The sequence below is a fragment of the Sinohyriopsis cumingii genome, chromosome 8 (genome assembly GCF_028554795.1).
Source record: "Sinohyriopsis cumingii isolate HCF-2022 chromosome 8, ASM2855479v2, whole genome shotgun sequence".
Lineage (NCBI taxonomy): Eukaryota > Metazoa > Mollusca > Bivalvia > Unionida > Unionidae > Sinohyriopsis > Sinohyriopsis cumingii.
This window is the reverse complement of record NC_142968.1, coordinates 2,971,190-2,991,581: the sequence shown is the minus strand read 5'-3', so window position 1 is coordinate 2,991,581 and position 20,392 is coordinate 2,971,190. Positions and strand designations below refer to the sequence as shown.

The following is a 20,392-nucleotide window of genomic DNA, read 5'->3' as shown; positions in this document are numbered from 1 at the left end:
AACAAACAAATAAACCAAAACAAAAAACCAACAACAACAAAAACAATAGACCCGAGTTTGCTACTTAATCTCTGCCTCCATTTGTATTCCGCTTTCGGTCATCAAATGTCGAATTTCATACGTTTAAATCAGTAAGTAGGGATTGATACAAGAATGTAACGTCACTGCGTGACGAGAACGCTGGAAAATATTGAATATTTAGCAAAATTAATGCACTAGCTTGCTAGTCTTTCCTTACTAAAGGATATTTGGTGAATCTTGAAAGCTGCTTAATCCACGTTTTTGTACCTCTCACCTAGTTTCAGTTATTTATGTGTCTCTTTCTGCTTGCTCTGATAGATTTAACATGGTGCACGATATTCGTAAACTCCAACAGTGTATAAAGTAAAATATATTGGTCAATGTATCCCTGTTGGATTATGCCAACCCTGTTGATTGATTTAGGTTGTGCAGCACCATAAAGGAATGGTACAAGTGAAGGCATAGTACTGAGTTATGTGTTTGTCTGATAATAATATTACTAACTATAGTGACAACAACTTTTCATCGGTTTAATAACGTTGAGTCTATTTAATGTAATTGAAATCATTTGCACACTGCTTTTAATGAAAAGGGCCATAACTATAATAGAGATGTTAGAATAAAGATGGTATAAAACATTTCAATAATTATTGAGTATTGTTCACTTTTGTTCTACAATTAAACAAAGGGAAATAATTTTGCAAATTAGAAAGATATACATTGTGTCATTATTCATACTATTTTCCCCAGTTCGATTAATAGTTTTTGTTAGAGAAACCTTTTTTAGTTCATCAAGCAGTGATGCAAACATAGCATGCTCTGATTCCGGATCTGGAACCAATCCGGATCTGGAACCAAAATCCTAGTTTGGATTGGACCTATATGGAATACATGAGCACATAATACGTATACTGCGACTTCCTACAACGTCAACACTGGAAAAAGCATTCTTACTAATTTTACGGACAGCGAATCGTACACGTATCGATCAACGGATGGATCTGGATCGACATCGGAGATCCCTATCACAAGCACTCGATATGTCACCTAGAAGATATAAAACATGCAGTATGTGATATGTGTAATTACGTCCCCATTTATAGATTTCTTAGATTTTAGTGATCATTTGTTGATTACGGGTAGTCAGTGTCAGGGTGATATTTCTCAATCAAAGTAATTACTAAATGCAGATCCAATAATATACTGTATTAACGAGATGTTTCGGCAGCACGGACTAATTTCGTAAAATTATCCCTCTCTAATTTTTTAACATAAATTGCTTTCGGGATGTTGTAATCCATACTTGTTTATAATTTGAGAATTGAACGCTTCTTTATATTGCGAACTTCGGTCATGTCACGTGGTGCATGTCTTGAGGTTTTGATCTTAGCTTGGAGCGACAGGCTTATGCGTCTTGCGAATGTGGAGCACGTAAGATCCATGCAAGTGTGAAATTCGGGTCATCTGATGTTTGGTCATTAGGTGATATGAGAAAAAATTATGTTTAGTATTTAATCGTTTTTGAACCATTCAGTTGACAGCTACTTATCTATTGAGGTCTATTGATGTCTATTGAGGTCTGTTGATGTCTACTGAGGTCCTTGGAAATCAGAGGAAACTATGGTTCTATCGAGAATTTGATTTGCTAATTCGTAGGATCCATTCCGTTTATGAATAGAGATTTTCGAGTAGTAGCGGCGCTCGTTTAGATAGTTTGGAATAGCTGAATGTTTTCTTTGGTTTTCTTTTCTTTTTTAAACTTACGCCAGACTCCTTAACATGACATCTGGAAGGAGCATGCGTACTCTTGGAAACTAAAAGCTTTCCTGCTAGCAATATATTTTTCTTTAAATTCAATCGATATGTGAGTAGATCTAGTACCCTATGAAGCATTGATTTTACTGACAGTAGATCATTAGGCGGTGGAATATAGTCTGCTTTATAATCGAATACGATTTTGTTTCCTTCAAATGGATTTTAAAAATAACGTTTTATTTTGGTTTTCTATATTTTACCGGTAATTAGTTAAGTTAAATTACAGTTTCAGTTAGAAATGATTGAAATCTCGTAATCTCTCAGAGGTAAATTAAAGTGACAAATCTAATTTTGTAATGATTTCCTTCCCATTCAGGAGTCATTAATAAATAGTTTAGCGTGTTTAATTATCAAAAAATGATAACCTCTGAGAATATTTGTATATATCACGCCTCCTTCAGACACATGGACCCGCACACAGACGTGCCAGTTTCGTGATTCATTGACAAAAGCAATTACACTCAGGTAGATAAACTAGTCGAACGCTATTTTGACTGCACACCTTTCAGGTATATTCAACAAAGAAACAAAATCAAGTTAGTTTTACAAAGATAAAATCAAGATTGTAGGTTGTGTCATTATTACTGCTGTTTTATTTTGCTTCAGTTCCACTATCAGCCTCCATTGACAATGGAAAAACAATGCTGAGACCATTAGGTAGTGACGCAACACTTACATGCTCTGCTTCCGGATCTGGGACCATCAACGTAGTTTGGATTGGACCTGCAAGGAATACATTAACAAATAACACAAAGTATACTGTGACATCGTACAACACCAACACTGGGAAAAGCACTCTCACTATTTTTGCCTTATCCACGACTGACAACGGTACGTACATTTGTCGAGCAACAGATGGATCCGGATCCACAGCGGAGGACTCCATCACACTCACAGTACACGGTAACTAGAGAACCTTACATAAGTGTTTGCCTTATATAAAATTTGAATTATGTTAGACAATATTTTACGATACGATCTGTTTTGCTGTTTGTGGTATTTCGTGTTTTTAAATGGGCTTGTAACATTACGTATTTAATTAGTATAACGTTTTGAATCTGTTTTTCCCAAAACTCACCTTTTTTTGTCAATACAGCTATGTTTATATTATGTAGGTAATTCGCCATTGAATGTGTAACATCAAATATTTACGTGCATGTCTCATTGGGTGTTGATATAAAATATTTAGAGAGAATCTTATTGGCTAATGAGGCAAACTATTTAGTTAACCAACCAGCGGGTGTATTAAATATTTATATATTCATCGTGAGATTTTATAATGCTAATAGAGTGGGCATTGCATGAGCAATCTCATCTATAAAGGACACATGAGGTTGATGGCAGCATAAACCGGACGATGATGGTCTAATTATATGTCATAAGACCGATGGGGTTGTAATATGTTGTTGTGTTTTTCGATTACGTTTATTCATTGATGAAAATAGTGAAGGATCAGTGAGTAAATTAAAATTTGATTGTATAAATAATATATTAATTTAGCAATACATTTAATGATCATATAATACATGACAGAATGATGAGTTTCATTTTGTAATACTTAATGTGTATGATTCAGATGATTTGTATTCCGCAATAAACGTGTTGACCATTGTTTAGGTTTTACAAACCTTCTGTCTCCCTATGCCACTGTCACAAATTGTTTTATGAAATGTCTGAATCTTCTCCATTCTAAACAACTATACACATGCCACGTATGGATTCGTATTGAAAAAAAGTTACCTGTAATTTAATCAACATACAACCATCTAGAATCTCATATCAACATTGCATACGCAAGGGAAGTTACTCTAATGTATAGTGTTTAAGAAACGACAATGTATGGTTATGTCAACAATAAGAATATATATAAAAATTAGCAGAAATGCAGTTATTTAGTGAACCTATAGAATGATTATAAAATAATGTTTTACTGATACTCTTTTGCTGTTATCGCATTCCAAGAAATCTAAACTATTTCTTGACTGCAAAAGATGGTTTGATGGATTGTGTGCATCCTTCATAAATTGCAAATTAGATTTTTGGTTAACGAATACACGGGAAACACTTAACCGAAAATTCTACAACGTTTATGCTATTCATATATTCTCCATTATTTCACATAGTGTGCTTTTGTTAAATTTGTAAAAATGAAACACAATGGTTGCAGAATAGCAAGTGAAACTTAATGTTTCGCTTTATCAGATACTTGCCAGAGAAAACACTTTATCCGAATGCCTTCATAGTACTGGTTTCGAAAACATTCTGATATGTAAATTGATGTATGTCCGTCTGACAATCTGTCTGTCGCGCGTCGGCACCTAGATTAGAGATTGAATTTCTAAGTCATTTACCATCTATTTGCCTATGATGTTACATATTTGGCATCTAATTGTGTCACATGGAATTCAGTGTCAAATGCAGATTCTGTCGTGTTGATACGCAAGGAGGTGAGAAGAGAGAAAGAGAGAGTGAGTGTGTGTCCTTGTGTATCATTTGGATTTTTAACGTAGCTTTAACAATTTTTCAGTCATATCGCTACGTGTGATGTGTTGCAGTTTATAGTGATGTCTAGCACTGGGGCATCATGCCGCAGACATGTAGCATGATGTCCCACCCAGTCACATTATCCTGACACCAGGCCGACCAGTCCTAACACTAACCTATTAATGCTAAGCGCCTAGCGAGGCAACTGTTAGTACCATTTTAAAAGTGTTTAGTATGACTCGGCCGGGATTAGAACCAGCGACCTCACGCTTCCGTGGCGCTATAACCATCTGGTCACCGGAGAGGTCGAGTTGACAAGAACAGGTGAAGGTTGCATACGATTGAATATAATTACGAAATAAACAAAAACATTCACATCAAGGTTCATCAAAGTAGATAGCATCATAGTTCAGTCTTGGAGATGTAGCTATAATGTAATGACACCAATGTAAACTGTGTTTCATAAGAAAGCTATGTTTAGATAATTGCTGAAATTTAAGTTTGATATTCATAATAAAATCGATGCAAAGGAAAAGTATTTTTATTGGAATGAACATGAGTAAAGAGTAAATTAAGTATCGAATTTCACAGCTTTCATTATCACTGGTAATAAGACGGTGCTATTTGTATGGCAGGAACAAAAGGATCAGGTATGACAACGTCAGAGCAGAATATCGAAACGACAACACCAGCAACAGCAACAGCAACACACAAAAACGCCACAATGCCGAATAACCAGACCGTATCTCAAAGACTGTTGTCAACGGCAGGTAGAATTCTAATTTTCCTGTTATTTGCCTCCGAATACTTGTTCTTTCTGTTTTGATATGGCTTTCACATTTTCGCTAAAAAGCAATTAATTAACATTGTGTTTCCTGCACATCATACAGTTCTTTGTCTGATACTCAGAAAAATACACATAAACTTATCCCCTATATAATTGAACTCTTTATTGAATCAAGCACAAGAAACACTTTTATTACAAATTAATTTTTAGTAGTGTACCGGATTCTCTTCTCTTTACAATATGCTCTAAATGCTTAACTCAAGTCCTTCTTTAAGCAGAGAATTCAAAAAGATCCCTTTCTTATATTCGGACAAGAGATTTAGGTTTTTGTAAAGCGAACTTTTATTTTTTCTTTTATATTTTCATGCCATTGTTTTGTTTAAAAAAAGGGTGTTCATTGGACAAAGAGGTACAATACGCAGAATCTTACATGTTGTATATATCGATTCATTATTTGTTGTATATATCGATTCATTATTTGTTGTATATATCGATTCATTATTTAAAACTAAGATGTGAAGAAGACAAAATTGTACACTTAACACTATATGAACATTACTGAGCTTATTATTAATTTTATAAACGCACTAATTAACCTCCGTACCACGGTTTGCTAGTAAATTGTACCATCAATGAAACTAGTTATATTGAAGAAAATGACATTATTTTATAAGACCAGAGCACATAGGGATGCCAGTTCGTGTAAGTAGAGGTGGAACTACATTTCTAATCTATAGCAGGAGAGTATAGGTCATTAGTTTATAGCGATCACATGTATTATTTGAAAAAAGGCATACTATGTAACTACGGAATTGTAAAATATTGCAGAAAATAATAAAGAACATGATCTAATTCACCACTGAATGCAGGATTATATCTATGCTGCATACTAGCACATATGTTCCTACGTGGACTTAGATAATGTTACAACAGGAGTAGGTAACAATACAAAGAAGTAAAATGATTAGGATCCGAAAAAAGAATGAAGAACAAAAACAAAATTATTAGGCAAAAGTACAAAATAACCTTTTATTTCCTTTCAGAATTGTTTAGGGCAAACCTTTAAAGATAATTCATGCACATTTCTAAATTTGTTCCCTTGCGTTCTTTATATGTTGACCTTTTCTTTATTTATAGTGTTCATTTTCAAATGTCGCAGCATCCTATAAGTCTCGACTATGTTGTCTTGATTGTGCATACAATGTCATCGGTCAATCGAGCATCCTCTACTGGTACCGAAATTCATAATAATTAAAACAGGGAACATTATAATATGTCCTTCACTGCATTCCTTGTTCGGTTTTTTCTAATCTTGAATATTATTTCAGTTTGTGCATCATCCTATTGGAATAACATAAGTATAGGCCTTAGATTTAGTTGCGGTATGTATTTGTATACAATACTACTTCTACTACCATGACTACTATTGCTACTGCTACTATTAGTACTAGAGCTACTACTACTAATAATAATAATATTAAAAATAATAATTATTACCATTATTATTATTATCATTATTATTATTGTTATTATTATTATTATTATTATTATTATTATTACCATCTTATTGTTATTCGCATTATTATTATCATTACTAATATTTTTTACTAATGATAATAATATTAAAATTCTTAAAATAAATTAATAATAGCGACAACCGCAAACTGCTTTCGTTTAATAACGTTTTGAATGTATTAAACCGGTGGAAATAATTTGCATATTACATATGCTGTCACACGAATGTTATATTCTAACGCAGTTAAATTGAGTTGGTGTGCGAGTTCGATACCATTCTTACTGAGTGATGTTCAGTTCTGTTCGAAACTCAAACAAACTAAAATAGTTTTACAATTATGGAATCAAGACTGCAAATTGTTTCATTATTTATACTGTTTCTTTCATCAGTTCCTTTAACAGTCTCAGTTGGTAATGGAGAAACACTTTTGAGACCATTAGGTAGTGACGCAACAATTACGTGCTCTGCTTCCGGATCTGGGGCAATCAATGTAGTTTGGATTGGACCCTTTGGGAACGCCTTAACAAATAACACAAAGTATACCATAATTCCGTACAACATCAGCACTAGGAAAAGCACTCTCACTATTTTCGCCTTATCAATGACCGACAGTGGATTGTACAAGTGTCGTGCAACGGATGGATTTGGATCCACAGCGGAGGACTCCATCACACTCACAGCATATGGTAACTAGAGGACCTTACATAAGTGTTTGCCTTATTTGAAATTTTTGAATCTTGTAGATAAAGTTCTATGATTCGATCTGGTTGCTGCGACAGGCATTTAATGCTTTTAAACAAGCTACTATGTTTAATTAACGCAAAATTTTTATTCTGTTTTCCACAAAATGGAATTCGTTAACGGCATTGCTCTGTTCACAATATTTATGTAATACGCCATGAGTAACACTAAAATATCTATGTAAGATTTAAATGTGTTATATATTGATCATGTGATTTCATAATGCTAATAGAGTTGGTATTATATGCACCATATCATCTATCAAGGTCAGATGAGGTTTTTATCAAGGTCAAATAAGGTTTTTATCATCATAAACCAGACGATAGTCTAATATTATATAATAATCCCTGTAGGGATGCAATATAGTGTTGCCAAAGTCAGTCTTCATTTTTGTACTACACTTTACGCTGCTGTTGTAAAGTCTGACCTTTGTTTTTGACAGATCAATGAGTGAACTAAAGCCATAATCATAGAAGTAATATATTTAATTAGCATCACACTTGATGGCCATATCATGCTTAAATGAAATACGAATTTCGGTTTGTCATTCTTAGCATTATGGGTTTTGATGGTTCTTATGCTGAAATAAATTTGTTGACTATTGATTATGTTAATAAAACCTTGAATCCCTACGCAACTGTCACAACTTGAATCCCCTACACAACTATCACAACTTGAATCCCTACACAACTGTCACTAATTGTTTTGCTTAATAAATACATCTTCATTTTGTAGTAGCTTTTTGCAGAACATGTTTGCTTTCTTTAATTAGCCTCTGTGAAGCGATATAATTTTTCCATAATATTGTTTCACTTTTACATTTCTGCTATTATCCAGATCACAAAATTCTGAACTATGTCACAGCAACACAAGGTTTCTTGGACAGTTCATGATAAGCATGTTACATAAATTGTGAATTTGAATTGTTTTTGTTTTTTTTTCAAGAATGCTACAGCAATTATAAGCTCAACATTTTTTGGCCCTTTGCACATTCCATACATGTTCACATAGTTTATTTGCTTTACTTTTGTGAAAAGAAATTGTCGTATAGTATAGCTACTGAAGCATCATGTATTGCCCTATACAATAATTGCTCGAGAAAACACGTTACCATACTTCTTTACTACTAATATTGGAACAATCTGATTTATAAAGTGATGTCTGCCTGTCCGACAGTCCGTCTGTCTCGAATCAATACATAGATTAGAGTCTGCACTGCATTTCTAAGTCCTTTTCTAAGACACTGTTGCCTATGGGGTCACACATATTGGTATATAATTTTCTCATGTCTAGCTCATTAGCCGTAGCTCATCTGTCGCTTTGACCTATATTTAATGTAATTCGATTAACCTTGGCGCTGTGCTCTGTATTTCTTGTTTAATGTTAATGTTTGGGGCATTTACTCAGACATAATTGCTCGTATTGTGGCATCCTTTGATCTTTCTCTCAAACTTATTTCACTGTTACTTGTATTTCACGGTTTATTCTTTATGTGTCAAACTTATTTCACGCTTTATTCTTTATGTGTCAAACTTATTTCACGGTTTATTCTTTATGTGTCAAACATTTTTCACGCTTTATTCTTTATGTGTCAAACTTATTTCACGGTTTATTCTTTATGTGTCAAACTTATTTCACGTTTTATTCTTTATGTGTCAAACATTTTTCACGCTTTATTCTTTATGTGTCAAACTTATTTCACGGTTTATTCTTTATGTGTCAAACTTATTTCACGTTTTATTCTTTATGTGTCAAATTTTGCTGTTTGCTGATTTTCTCATCAACTATTATATTGGGCAATATAATATGTGGCTCATAATTGTATGGTAATGACTACTACATCATTTAGTCAATATCATTAGTCAATATCAAATTAGTATCATTTCTATCTCATTTCCCAGTGATATTAGTTATTAAGACGAGTTCTTATAGTCTAGGGTTTTCCTTTATGGTATTGTCCTAGACATAGTTACTTGTTGTGACACGTCATATGCATAATATGAATAATGCAACAGACAAATTGATTCTACCGGAATGAACAAAAGTAAACATTACACTATTATCAAATATAACAATTTTTACTCTAACTGTTAATAAGACCGAATACTATTTGTACAACAGGAACAACAGGATCAGGTATGACACCAGATGTGACGACATTTAAGCAGAATATGATAACGATAACACCAGCAACAGCAATGTCCACGCACAATATGGTACCCACAACGCCAAATAATCAGACAGTCATTCAAAGACTAGAATCAACGACAGGTAAAATTCTAATGAGCCTACTTTATTCGCGTCAGAGTTCTTGTCACTATTTTAACAAGGCTTTAGCAGTTACGAATGAGTGCCAGGACGTAACTGGGATGAAACTACATATACTGATGAACCTAAGCAATTTCATGATTATAAGGTTTATGTATAATGCAATTGAACTAAATATGATTATTAAGGAATTACCTGAAACTTAATAATAATAATAATAATAATAATAATAATAATAATAATAATAATAATAATAATAACGAAGCAACAGACAAATTATTTCAGCTGGGATGGACCGCTCAGGTGGCCTAGTGGTTAGAGCGTCCGCCGCAGATGCGGGAGGTCGTGGGTTCGATCCCCGGCCGAGTCATACCAAAGACTTACAAAAATGGTATTTACAGCTGCCTGGCTTGGCTATCAGCATTAAGAGGTTAGTGTTAGGACTGGTCGGCCTGGTGTCAGGATAATGTGACTGGGTGGGACATCATGCTACATGTCTGCGGCATGATGCCCCAGTGCTAGACATCACTATAAGCTGCCACACTGCAGACATCGCAGCGATATGGCTGAAAAATTGTTAAAGTTACGTTAAAAATCCAAATCACATCACACATCAACATGATGAATAAATGTCAAGAAAACATCAGTATCGAATTTCACAGATTACTCTATCACTGACTGAATAAATTTGTACTGCAGGCACAACAGGATCAGGTATGGCTCTAGAGATGACCACATCAAAGCAGAATATGATAACGATAACAACAGCAACAGCAACATCAACACACAATATGGTACCAACAACGCCAAATAACCAGAAAGTAATTCCAAGACTAGAATCAACGACAGGTAAAATTCTAATTTGGCTATGTTATTTGCGTCCAAGTGCTTGGTGTTTTTATCCTTACACAACTTTCACATGGTTTGACAGGATAACACTATGAGGCTGGGTTGGGGTTTCATTTAGCGATGACACTGAAAGCAATTTCGGGAAATGGACGTTTACTTATATTGTAATTGAACTAAGAATGGACTTCCCAGAACATGTCACTTCAACGAGTAATCAAGACGAAAATTTATGAAACGTACAAACTTATATATATATATATATGTGTGTGTGTGTGTGTGTGTGTATATATATATATATATATATATATATATGTGTGTGTGTGTGTGTGTGTGTGTGACTGATTTTCACTCGTATATCGATACTGAACAGTTGAATTGACTCACATAGTGATATTGTATAATATCGATTCAAAAACAGAATTGAGTATATTGTGGAGTGCAGTTAAAAATATTGGATATTTTCGGTTCCATAAATCTCATCGAATGGTCAAGGAACAGACACTGATAACCCTCCCCTCCCCGTCTGCGCCAAAATCCCTCGAGGCCCTCATTATTTCCTTTAGATACAATGGTTCCGATGTTTTTCATCGTTCACTGCGGGTAAACCAGTACGGTCCCAGGAACTAACGTCATCAGTGGTCACATGATCTGTGTTGGAAGTAATCCCACTGTGTTCTACGACTCCCTGTCAAAGCAGCTAAGAACGCAGTGACTGCGCCGTATAGTACACAAAACAAAGTTAAACCCAACTACAATAATACACATTACACATGTAAGTAGACGAATCGGATTCGTTGCACATTAAATCCATTCATCTTAAAAGCTGTTTGTAGTCATAATTATGATAATCATATTCGTACATAAAGGTGTGTCCTAAAAGCTTAAATCTCACCGAATTATAAGAACATTACTTTTTATATAATGCATGCAATATAGAATTTGAATTCAATTTGTCAATTTAGCTATTAAAATGTCTTATTTGAAACAGAGTGTAGTCAGTCTGATAGCATGGAGCCATGTCACATAGGTCAGACCCTGTATCATTTAGACTACTTTCTGAAAGATCCAATACATAAAACATTATATCACCAAATACGGACATGAAACCAAAATATAATCTTTTCAGGGGAAGGAGAGATTGTCCCTACAGAATGGCTGTTGGCCTTCGATCAAATTCGCAAGTTAGGTTAGCATGCGATCGAATTTTTGTTTTTGCAAACAAGTGGATTACAAACTGCCCACTTTCGTTTCCCCCAGTACTAGATCCCTTGGCTTGGTCCGTCGACGCTCTTTCTCTCAGCTGGAACGGTTTGAGGGCCTTTCCCTATCCCCAAACGATCTTAGTTTTGAAGGTTTTATAGAAATCGAGAGGCCAGAAATGCAAAATGATTTTGATTTTCCCTCTCCTCTAGGACAAATCTATAACGGAATAAGAGCGATAAGTGATGGCCTTGCCTTTGACCGCAATGCATTTGTCAAAGATATTGTCGGGTCATGCACAGTCAATCTTCTTGAGTTTTAGCTTCGAGACTTGACTACACAACGAAATACTCTTGATCTGGTAGACTCATTCTTAGTCGCACAAGCAGCTACCACACCCAAGTGACATCTGCACAACCTGCAGTCGAACACCTTGAGCAGCATTCGCTTGATTTGCCAGATAATTTTATGTGATAAGAAAATCCCATTATTTCTTCTTTCCAAAAGCAATTCACGTTGCATCCTGGTGTGTTGCGTGCAATTAGAAGAGTAGGTTAACGGTCATATCGGTAACAAAATAGTCTCCCTTTAGAGGTTATATGGCTATAAGTTGGGTGCGCTACATTAATTCCACCTAGTACATGTTCTCTTAAAGTTAATGTGATACAGAGACATATGCAAAGGGGAAAGGAAATTCTTCTAGCAAATTATGTTTCTCCTAGAATAAAAACCGTTGAAATTACTTTGATACCCTCCCTGTTTTTTTTATGTTCCGCTCAGCTTTAAACTGGCGCCACCTGTAGGCAGCTATAAGAAATAAGGCTTATATAATGTGATCGGCGAAATAATCTAGGAGAAAATAAATTTACTTTAACATTTCGTGTGTATGTGTGCTTCGTGTTTAGCATATTCGCTGACATTTTCAAGAAAATAATTGATGTTAGTTTATCGATAATTTTTATTCATATACCTGACTTTCGTCCTTTTATTGATTGCTATAAATGCTTAACTTATGTTGTTCTTTAAATATAGCTTGCAGAACTATCCCATTCCTCGGCACTGACAATAGATTTCTTTTTACATCTCGTATAAATATATGTTATTATTTAAAACTAGTCTGTGTTGTAGAAACAATTGTATTCTATGAACAGTATCGTGCCTAGCATGTATTATCAAAACGCGTTAATTGACCTAGATCGGAAGGTTTGCTCATACATTTCACCCGTAATGTAGATTTTTAACAGTGACGAATAAGACAATATTGTGTGAGACCAGTACACACAGAAACACACACATGGTCAAGTAGATGCTGGCATACATTTCTAACAATGAGAGACCAGTGTACACAGAATCACACACATGGCCAAGTAGATGCTGGCATACATTTCTAACAATGAGAGGAAAAATATAGGTCGTCAGTTTGCAAATATCTGCTGTAATATTTGAAAATGAGTCATATGTTTAAACAGTAATTACGACGTGGGTGTAAACTCATGGAAAAAAAGGAAAACAAATTATTTACTAACTTACCATTGAATCTCTGATTTAATGTGTGCTGCCTACTCTCCCATATACTCATACGTCGATTTGCATGCATTTACAGTTATAAATATGGTTTGATATAAAAGAGTAACGTAAATTTGTTTCGAAAGCGAATGGAAATAAAAAAAAGAATTATCTGCAAAGAATACTATATGATATTATTAGGCTTGATTTAAGAACTTTTTTATTGAATTTCGAAAGCTAAATCATGCACATGTTTCCTTTTAATCGTTGTTTTAATTTATTTCGTTGTTTATACAGTTTTAGTTGCTAGCTTTATCATCCTCTATCAAATTTTTATCTCCAACTGTGTTTTTATTTCTTGTTATATCGAGTTTCTTTGGTCATCGGATGTTGTTATATCGAGTCACATTAGTCTTTTACTGTAATTATATATAGTCCAATTTGTCAATTCACACTTGACATACTAGTACCTACATACAGACCAATGACACACTGAGCAAACTATAGTGGGTAAATCACATAAGTTGTATTGGATTTTGCAATTCAATTTTGAGGTTTTTCAACGACAAAAACAATATATGTTTGCGTGGGTATAATATTACGTTCAGGTGTGTGTTTCAATGCAGTGATCTTTAATAATACTAAAAACATAATAACGACAACAACACATTTTCATAGGTTTAATACAGTCTGCGTGTATAAAATCGCTGAACTTTTTTGTATACATCGGATGCCATCAAGCTCATGTTAGATACTGACGCATTTAGACCGAGGTGGGTATACAAGCTCAGTATTCTATTCATTCAATAATTTTCATTCTTGTTCTACAACGACACAAAAGTAAAAGACTCTTACAAATATAAAAAAGATTGAAATTCGGTCAATATTTATATTGTTTTTCCCCAGTTCCATTAACAGTCTCCATTGATGACGGTGAAACAATGTTTAGACAACTTGGTAGTGATACAACTATTACATGCTCAGCTTCTGGAGTTGGAGACATAACCTTAGTTTGGATTGGCCCTGCATGGAATACATTGACAAGTAACGCAAAGTATTCTCTTACTTTGTACAATACCACCACTGGGAAAAGCACTCTTACCATTTTCGACTTATCCACGACCGACAGCGGATCATATGTTTGTCTTGCAACGGATGGATCTAGATCTACTGCGTACGACTCCATCATACTCACAGTAAATGGTAACAAGAGGATCTTGAACAAATGTTTGCGTTATATAAAATTTTGAATCGATTGAGATAATATTCTACGCTACTATCTACTTGATGCGACAGACATGTTGTGTTATTAAACAGACTTGTAAATGTGTGTATTTAATGAATGCAAGATGTTGATTCTATTTGTCAAAACATAAACGATATTGCTCTGCGTAAGTTATTTAAGTAATACGGCATTGAATGTGTGACATAAAATATTTAAATAATACGCAATTGAACGTGTGACATAAATTATTTAAGTAATACGCGATTGAGTGTGTGACATAAAAGATTTAAGTAATATAGCAATGGGTGTCCACATAAAATATATGTGTAATATGCCAGTGGGTGATGACTTTTAATATTAAGGTTACAATGCCAGCAAGTGTGTTACATGATATCATGTGATTTTATAATATTTACAGAGTGGGTTTTATATGAGCCATCTCAGTTTTAATGGATGATATAATAAACCTGGGAATGATGGAATAATAACGATATCGTGTGTCTCTATTTCTCTATATTACCTTTAATAATGGATACAAATAGTGAAACACACATGAGTGAAATAAAATATAATTACAGAAATAATATATTTAATTAGCAATACATTTGGTGACGTTACCATACTTGAAAGAAAAGAGAATTTCATATTGTCATGCCTAATGTTGATACTTTTGATGGTGGCTGCAATAAATTTCTTGACTATTGATTAGGTTCCTAAAAGTTTTACTGAATTATACCAAAAGTCACTAATTGTTTTATTAGATAACCCATTTTAACAGCTTTGTGCAGCTTTCTTGTAAGTCTCACAAGACGTCTAACTAAATCAACATGCGAAATATTGGAATGTCATACCATGATTCCTTATTCAAGGAAGGATGGTATGATGCAAGGCCTAGTCGTTTAACCAGTAAGAACGTATAGCGAAGTGATCGGTCATATGAGGTATTAATTTATGTGAATCGATATAATGTCTCCAGAACACACTTCTAACAATCTAGAATATTATTGTGACTCTTAATAAGCTGTGGTTGACATATCATAATATGAATTTTACTTAAATCCTGAATTCCAGATATTTCGCAGAATACAAGGGAAATCCGGAACCCAAATTGAGACAAAGTTCTATCGCTTTATTCAGTAATTATAAGGGAAAACGATTCTATCATTTTAGCACTGATTTTGAAACGATTCTGATCTATAAAATGATAATGTATATCTGTGTGTTAATCTGTTAGGTTGATTAATCTGTGCGTTTCGTTATGTGTTTTTTTTAGAACATGTTACTCGTATTTTGGTATCAATTAAAGTGAACAAAGTCAGATAACTCTACAATCAAAATCATGTCGCTGTTATCTTTATTTCACGGTTCATTGTTTTTACCAAACTTTGGTATCTGCAGATTTTTTTATTGTTAACTATGTTTACGGAACCATAACGCTTGTGATGTAAATGAATGGTTAGGGATTATAAAGCATTCAGTGAATACCAGATCATAATGATCTATATTTAATTTCCCGGTGGTTTCAGCTAACTTCTATATCTAGCCGAATTTCGGAAAGTAATGTTTTGCGTTTAGGTCCTTGTTTCAGAAGCCGTTATTTCCTGTGTCACGTGTATTGGTACCAATTTTCAGAGGAGTCATAGATTTATTATAGTTAAAAATAAATTGCAACCTAATGTTTAGTTTAATAAAATCCAAAAGGCAGCCTATCAAACATTGCAGCCCATGTGAGCAGAGTAAATCAGTTGATTTAATTTACAAAATATTGGAAAATGTTAAACTAAACATTGTTTCAATCACAATGTTTATAATGTGGAAATGGAAAGGAGAGGAAATGAGAGACGGAGAAAGATGGAAAATGGAGACAGGAGGGCAATAACATTTTGACACATAAACCAATATCTTATCTTCTAAACGGAAACATATGCAAGGGAGAACCTCGGTATGCTTCCAAAGCGATCTCGAATATGTGTTGTTCACCATGCGTTTGCTCTCACTAAATTTTCTCGATTTGTAAGAATGTGTGCCCGATAGAAAAACTGATCAAATAAAAAGTATAAATTCCGTTCAGTTCAAATCTGAAAATAAATTATTGAGGTCATATTATGTTTTAACTACTTCCGCCACAGAACTGATGGAGCTGTTGCGTCGATCTGAAAGTAGGGCAAACAATACCATTGAGTATGATTTTGAAAATAAACAAAAACCTTCACAACAAACGTTATTTAAGTAGAGAGTATAATTGCTAAGTTGTGGATCTGTAGCTATAGTAATAAAAAATGACACTCATGTCAACCTTGTGTTAGATGAAACCAAGTTTTAATCACTTGTTTCAAAATTTAGTGTCATATGCATGCTAATTAGAATATTCTTAACTGAATGAACAAAAGTAAAGACTGTATAAGTATCAAATTTCACAGCTGTCACTTATCGTTGTTAATTAGAATGAGTACTGTTTGTACAGTAGGAACAACAGGAGCAGGTGTGACACCAGGAATGAGAACGTCGAAGCAGAATATAACGACAACACCAGAAGCATCAGCAGCAACACACAGTATGGTACCCACAATGCCGAGCAACCAGACAGCAATTCCAAGACTAGTATCAACGACAACACCGGAAGCATCAGCAGTAACACACAGTATGGTACCCACAATGCCGAGCAACCAGACAGCAATTCCAAGACTAGTATCAACGACAACACCGGAAGCATCAGCAGTAACACACAGTATGGTACCCACAATGCCGAGCAACCAGACAGCAATTCCAAGACTAGTATCAACGACAACACCGGAAGCATCAGCAGCAACACACAGTATGGTACCCACAATGTCGAGTAACCAGACGGCAATTCCAAGACTAGTATCAACGACAGGTAATGTTCTAATTTGACTATCTTAGAGGTGGAGTAAGTAGAGTTGGGAATACGATTGTAATCCATGACAAAGCAGTATACGAAAACAGTTGGCAGAGATCAACTACAAGACATGAAGAAGAAAAAAAAACGTTACATGTCTTTACAATAATTCCCAAGGAAATGTAAACTACTTCAGAAAAGTTAAAGAAGACAGGCTGGTTCAGCATTGAATTCCTAATTAAATTTGTACTGCGTACTTCCACACATATTCATACTTCGAAGAAGAGGTTGTATGTATGCATGACTTAAATTGACATTGAATGAAAATATAAAAGATATAATAGGTAAATTATATTTTTAGGATTCCTTTAAGATCTGTTTTTGGGGAATCTTCAAACCTAAATTATGAACATTTCTCTTCCTCTCCCGTTGTATAATTTATAGCGTTACTATTTTCTTTGGGGGATATTTTGGTTTTCGGTTTAACACGGTGCAGCACCCTTTTATCGCTCAAATGTGTTACTTTGAGTGTGTGTGAGCCGAGCCTCATTCGCCAATAATGCCGTCAGGCAAGCGTTCCTTTCTAATAATTACATACAGAACAATCAAAAATGGGAGAATTATATTGTGTGATTAACTGTAGTTGTGTTGGAGTTTTCCAACCTTAACAATTACTTTATCATCATAATAGTAATAACATAATATGGACATTAGATTATGATATGGTATATGCTTGAATAACGTGTCAATAATAATAATAATAATAATAATAATAATAATAATCACACTACTAATGCTACTAATCACAATGATAGCTATATTATTACTACTACTATTACTACTACTACAACAATAACAATAACAAGAACAATAATAATAATAATAATAATCAAAATCATAATCATAATCATTGTAATAATAATAATAATAATAATAAAAATAATAATCATTATCACATTACTAATACTATAATCACAATGATATCTATACTACTACTACTAACACCAACAGAAATAATAATAATAATAATAATAATAATAATAATAATAATCCGAAAAATAAAATAATAATAATAGTGGCAACAATAAATTCCCATTGGATTAATAACAACTGAGAGTAAGAAACAGCTTCAATTACATGCTGGAAAGCGTGAGCTATATCATAAAGCAGTTAGACTGAGTTATATATATATATATATATATATATATATATATATATATATATATATATATATATATATATATATATATATATATGTGTGTGTGTGTGTGTGTGTGTGTGTGTGTGTGTGTGTGTGTGTGTGATTTTTTTCTCCAAAATTCTCACTTTGTTTGACACAATAAAACAAAAGTTGCCTAATTTTACAAATATGAAATAAAGACAGTATTTTGTGTCATTATACTGTTTCTTTCCTCAGTTCCATTAACGGTCTCCATTGATAATGGAGAAACAATGTCTATACAAGTAGGCAGTGATGCAACAATTACATGCTCTGCTTCCGGATCTGGGGCCATAACCGTTGTTTGGATTGGACCAAAATTTAATACATTAACAAACAACACAAAGTATACCGTGACTCCGTACAACATCAACACTAGGAAAAGCACTCTCACTATTTTTGCCGTAACCACGACTGACAGCGGATCGTACATTTGTCGAGCAACAGATGGATCCGGATCCACAGCGCAGGACTCCATAACTCTCACAGTACATGGTAACAAGAAGACCTTTATTAAATATTTTTCTTTCTTGAAAATATGAACAGTGTTGAATAATATCCTACGATACAATCTGCTTGTTTCGACTGTAGGTTCGTACTATGCAACAAGTTTTCAAACATTTAATGCATGCAAGTTTCAGACAGTATGTCTCCCATAACTGGGATCCGTTAACTTCATTGTTGTATGGCAATGTTCTTTGGGGATGTCATTGAATTTATGGCATTAAATAGTTTTGTAATATGACACAGAGTCAGACCATCTTGTGTTAACATTCAGTTTGTGGTTTGCATTTAGATAAAAACAATTTTCAGATAGTCTTGTCTTTGGATTTGCAGAACATAATGCGTAATTTCATGAACGGTACCTACAGCCATAGGTGAAAACTAAGCAACTGTCATTTATATTCCATGGTCGATTCAAACTGCATAACCTTTAACCTTTACTCGTTTTATCTAGGTTACGGTTTATGTTTAAGTCGTATTCTCAGACAGGATTACTTGTTATGCTGCGTAATGCGGTATGTAGATGCGCGAGGGAATACTTTATGCAGCAAAAATTAGCTGACAGTGACCCACATGTCGCGGCCAATTAATTTATGTTAAGTTTCACGTGATTATATAATTTTTCAAGTGGAGTAATTCATCTCGCTATGCATTTTTACCGTGATGAGTAATACAACGTAGTTTCACATCTATTTCGTGGCTCAAAAATGTGTCTTGGTTTTGCATATGTAACTTGGCTTCTCTAGGTAGTATTTGCGTTAGGTCCATATGTAACTTGGCTTCTCTAGGTAGGATCTGCGTTAGGTCCATATGTAACTTGGCTTCTCTAGGTAGGATTTGCGTTAGGTCCATATATAACTTGGCTTCTCTAGGTAGGATCTGCGTTAGGTCCATATGTAACTCGGCTTCTCTAGGTAGGATTTGCGTTAGGTCCATAAAAGCAGGGCGAAATAAATGTATTTTGGACAGTGCAGAAAAATATGAATACACTTCATATCTCCCACAACAGACATCGCCACATCAATCTTCGAACATAATATATAAGACAAACTCCTATTAGTGGTATCTGCATTTCGTTTTAATTACAACATTTCTAACTTAAAAGTCACTGACCACCTATATTGTAAGAACGTGTGCTATTATTATAGTCATAGACAAAAAATATTTGTTATGTATGCACACTATAAAAATGTTTAATAAGACTAAAAATATCCGCTTTTTTTAAACGAAAAAATTATTCGGCAATCTCCGTAATAAATCGGTAGTTTTCGTGTGCCAAAAACGGATATGACGTACATTTATCCCTTCTATTCAACCTGGCCATTCAAGTGTTTAATTTCCCAACCTAAATATCGATGTGATATATCTTACTATCGTGCTTTTGTACAGCAAATATGGTG

General features: G+C 34.2%; 1 protein-coding gene across 1 annotated transcript in view; it reads left to right on the top strand.

Annotated features, from left to right (window-relative positions):
* LOC149792862 (uncharacterized) overlaps positions 1-20,392 on the top strand; it is a 39,462-nt gene that overhangs the window by 4,016 nt on the left and 15,054 nt on the right. The window contains exons 3-10 of the mRNA XM_089966243.1: positions 2,443-2,739; positions 4,956-5,090; positions 7,013-7,309; positions 9,486-9,635; positions 10,332-10,481; positions 14,094-14,390; positions 16,877-17,287; positions 18,687-18,983. Coding sequence (XP_089822369.1) covers positions 2,443-2,739; positions 4,956-5,090; positions 7,013-7,309; positions 9,486-9,635; positions 10,332-10,481; positions 14,094-14,390; positions 16,877-17,287; positions 18,687-18,983 — 2,034 coding nt within the window. The remainder of the gene's footprint in view (positions 1-2,442; positions 2,740-4,955; positions 5,091-7,012; positions 7,310-9,485; positions 9,636-10,331; positions 10,482-14,093; positions 14,391-16,876; positions 17,288-18,686; positions 18,984-20,392) is intronic.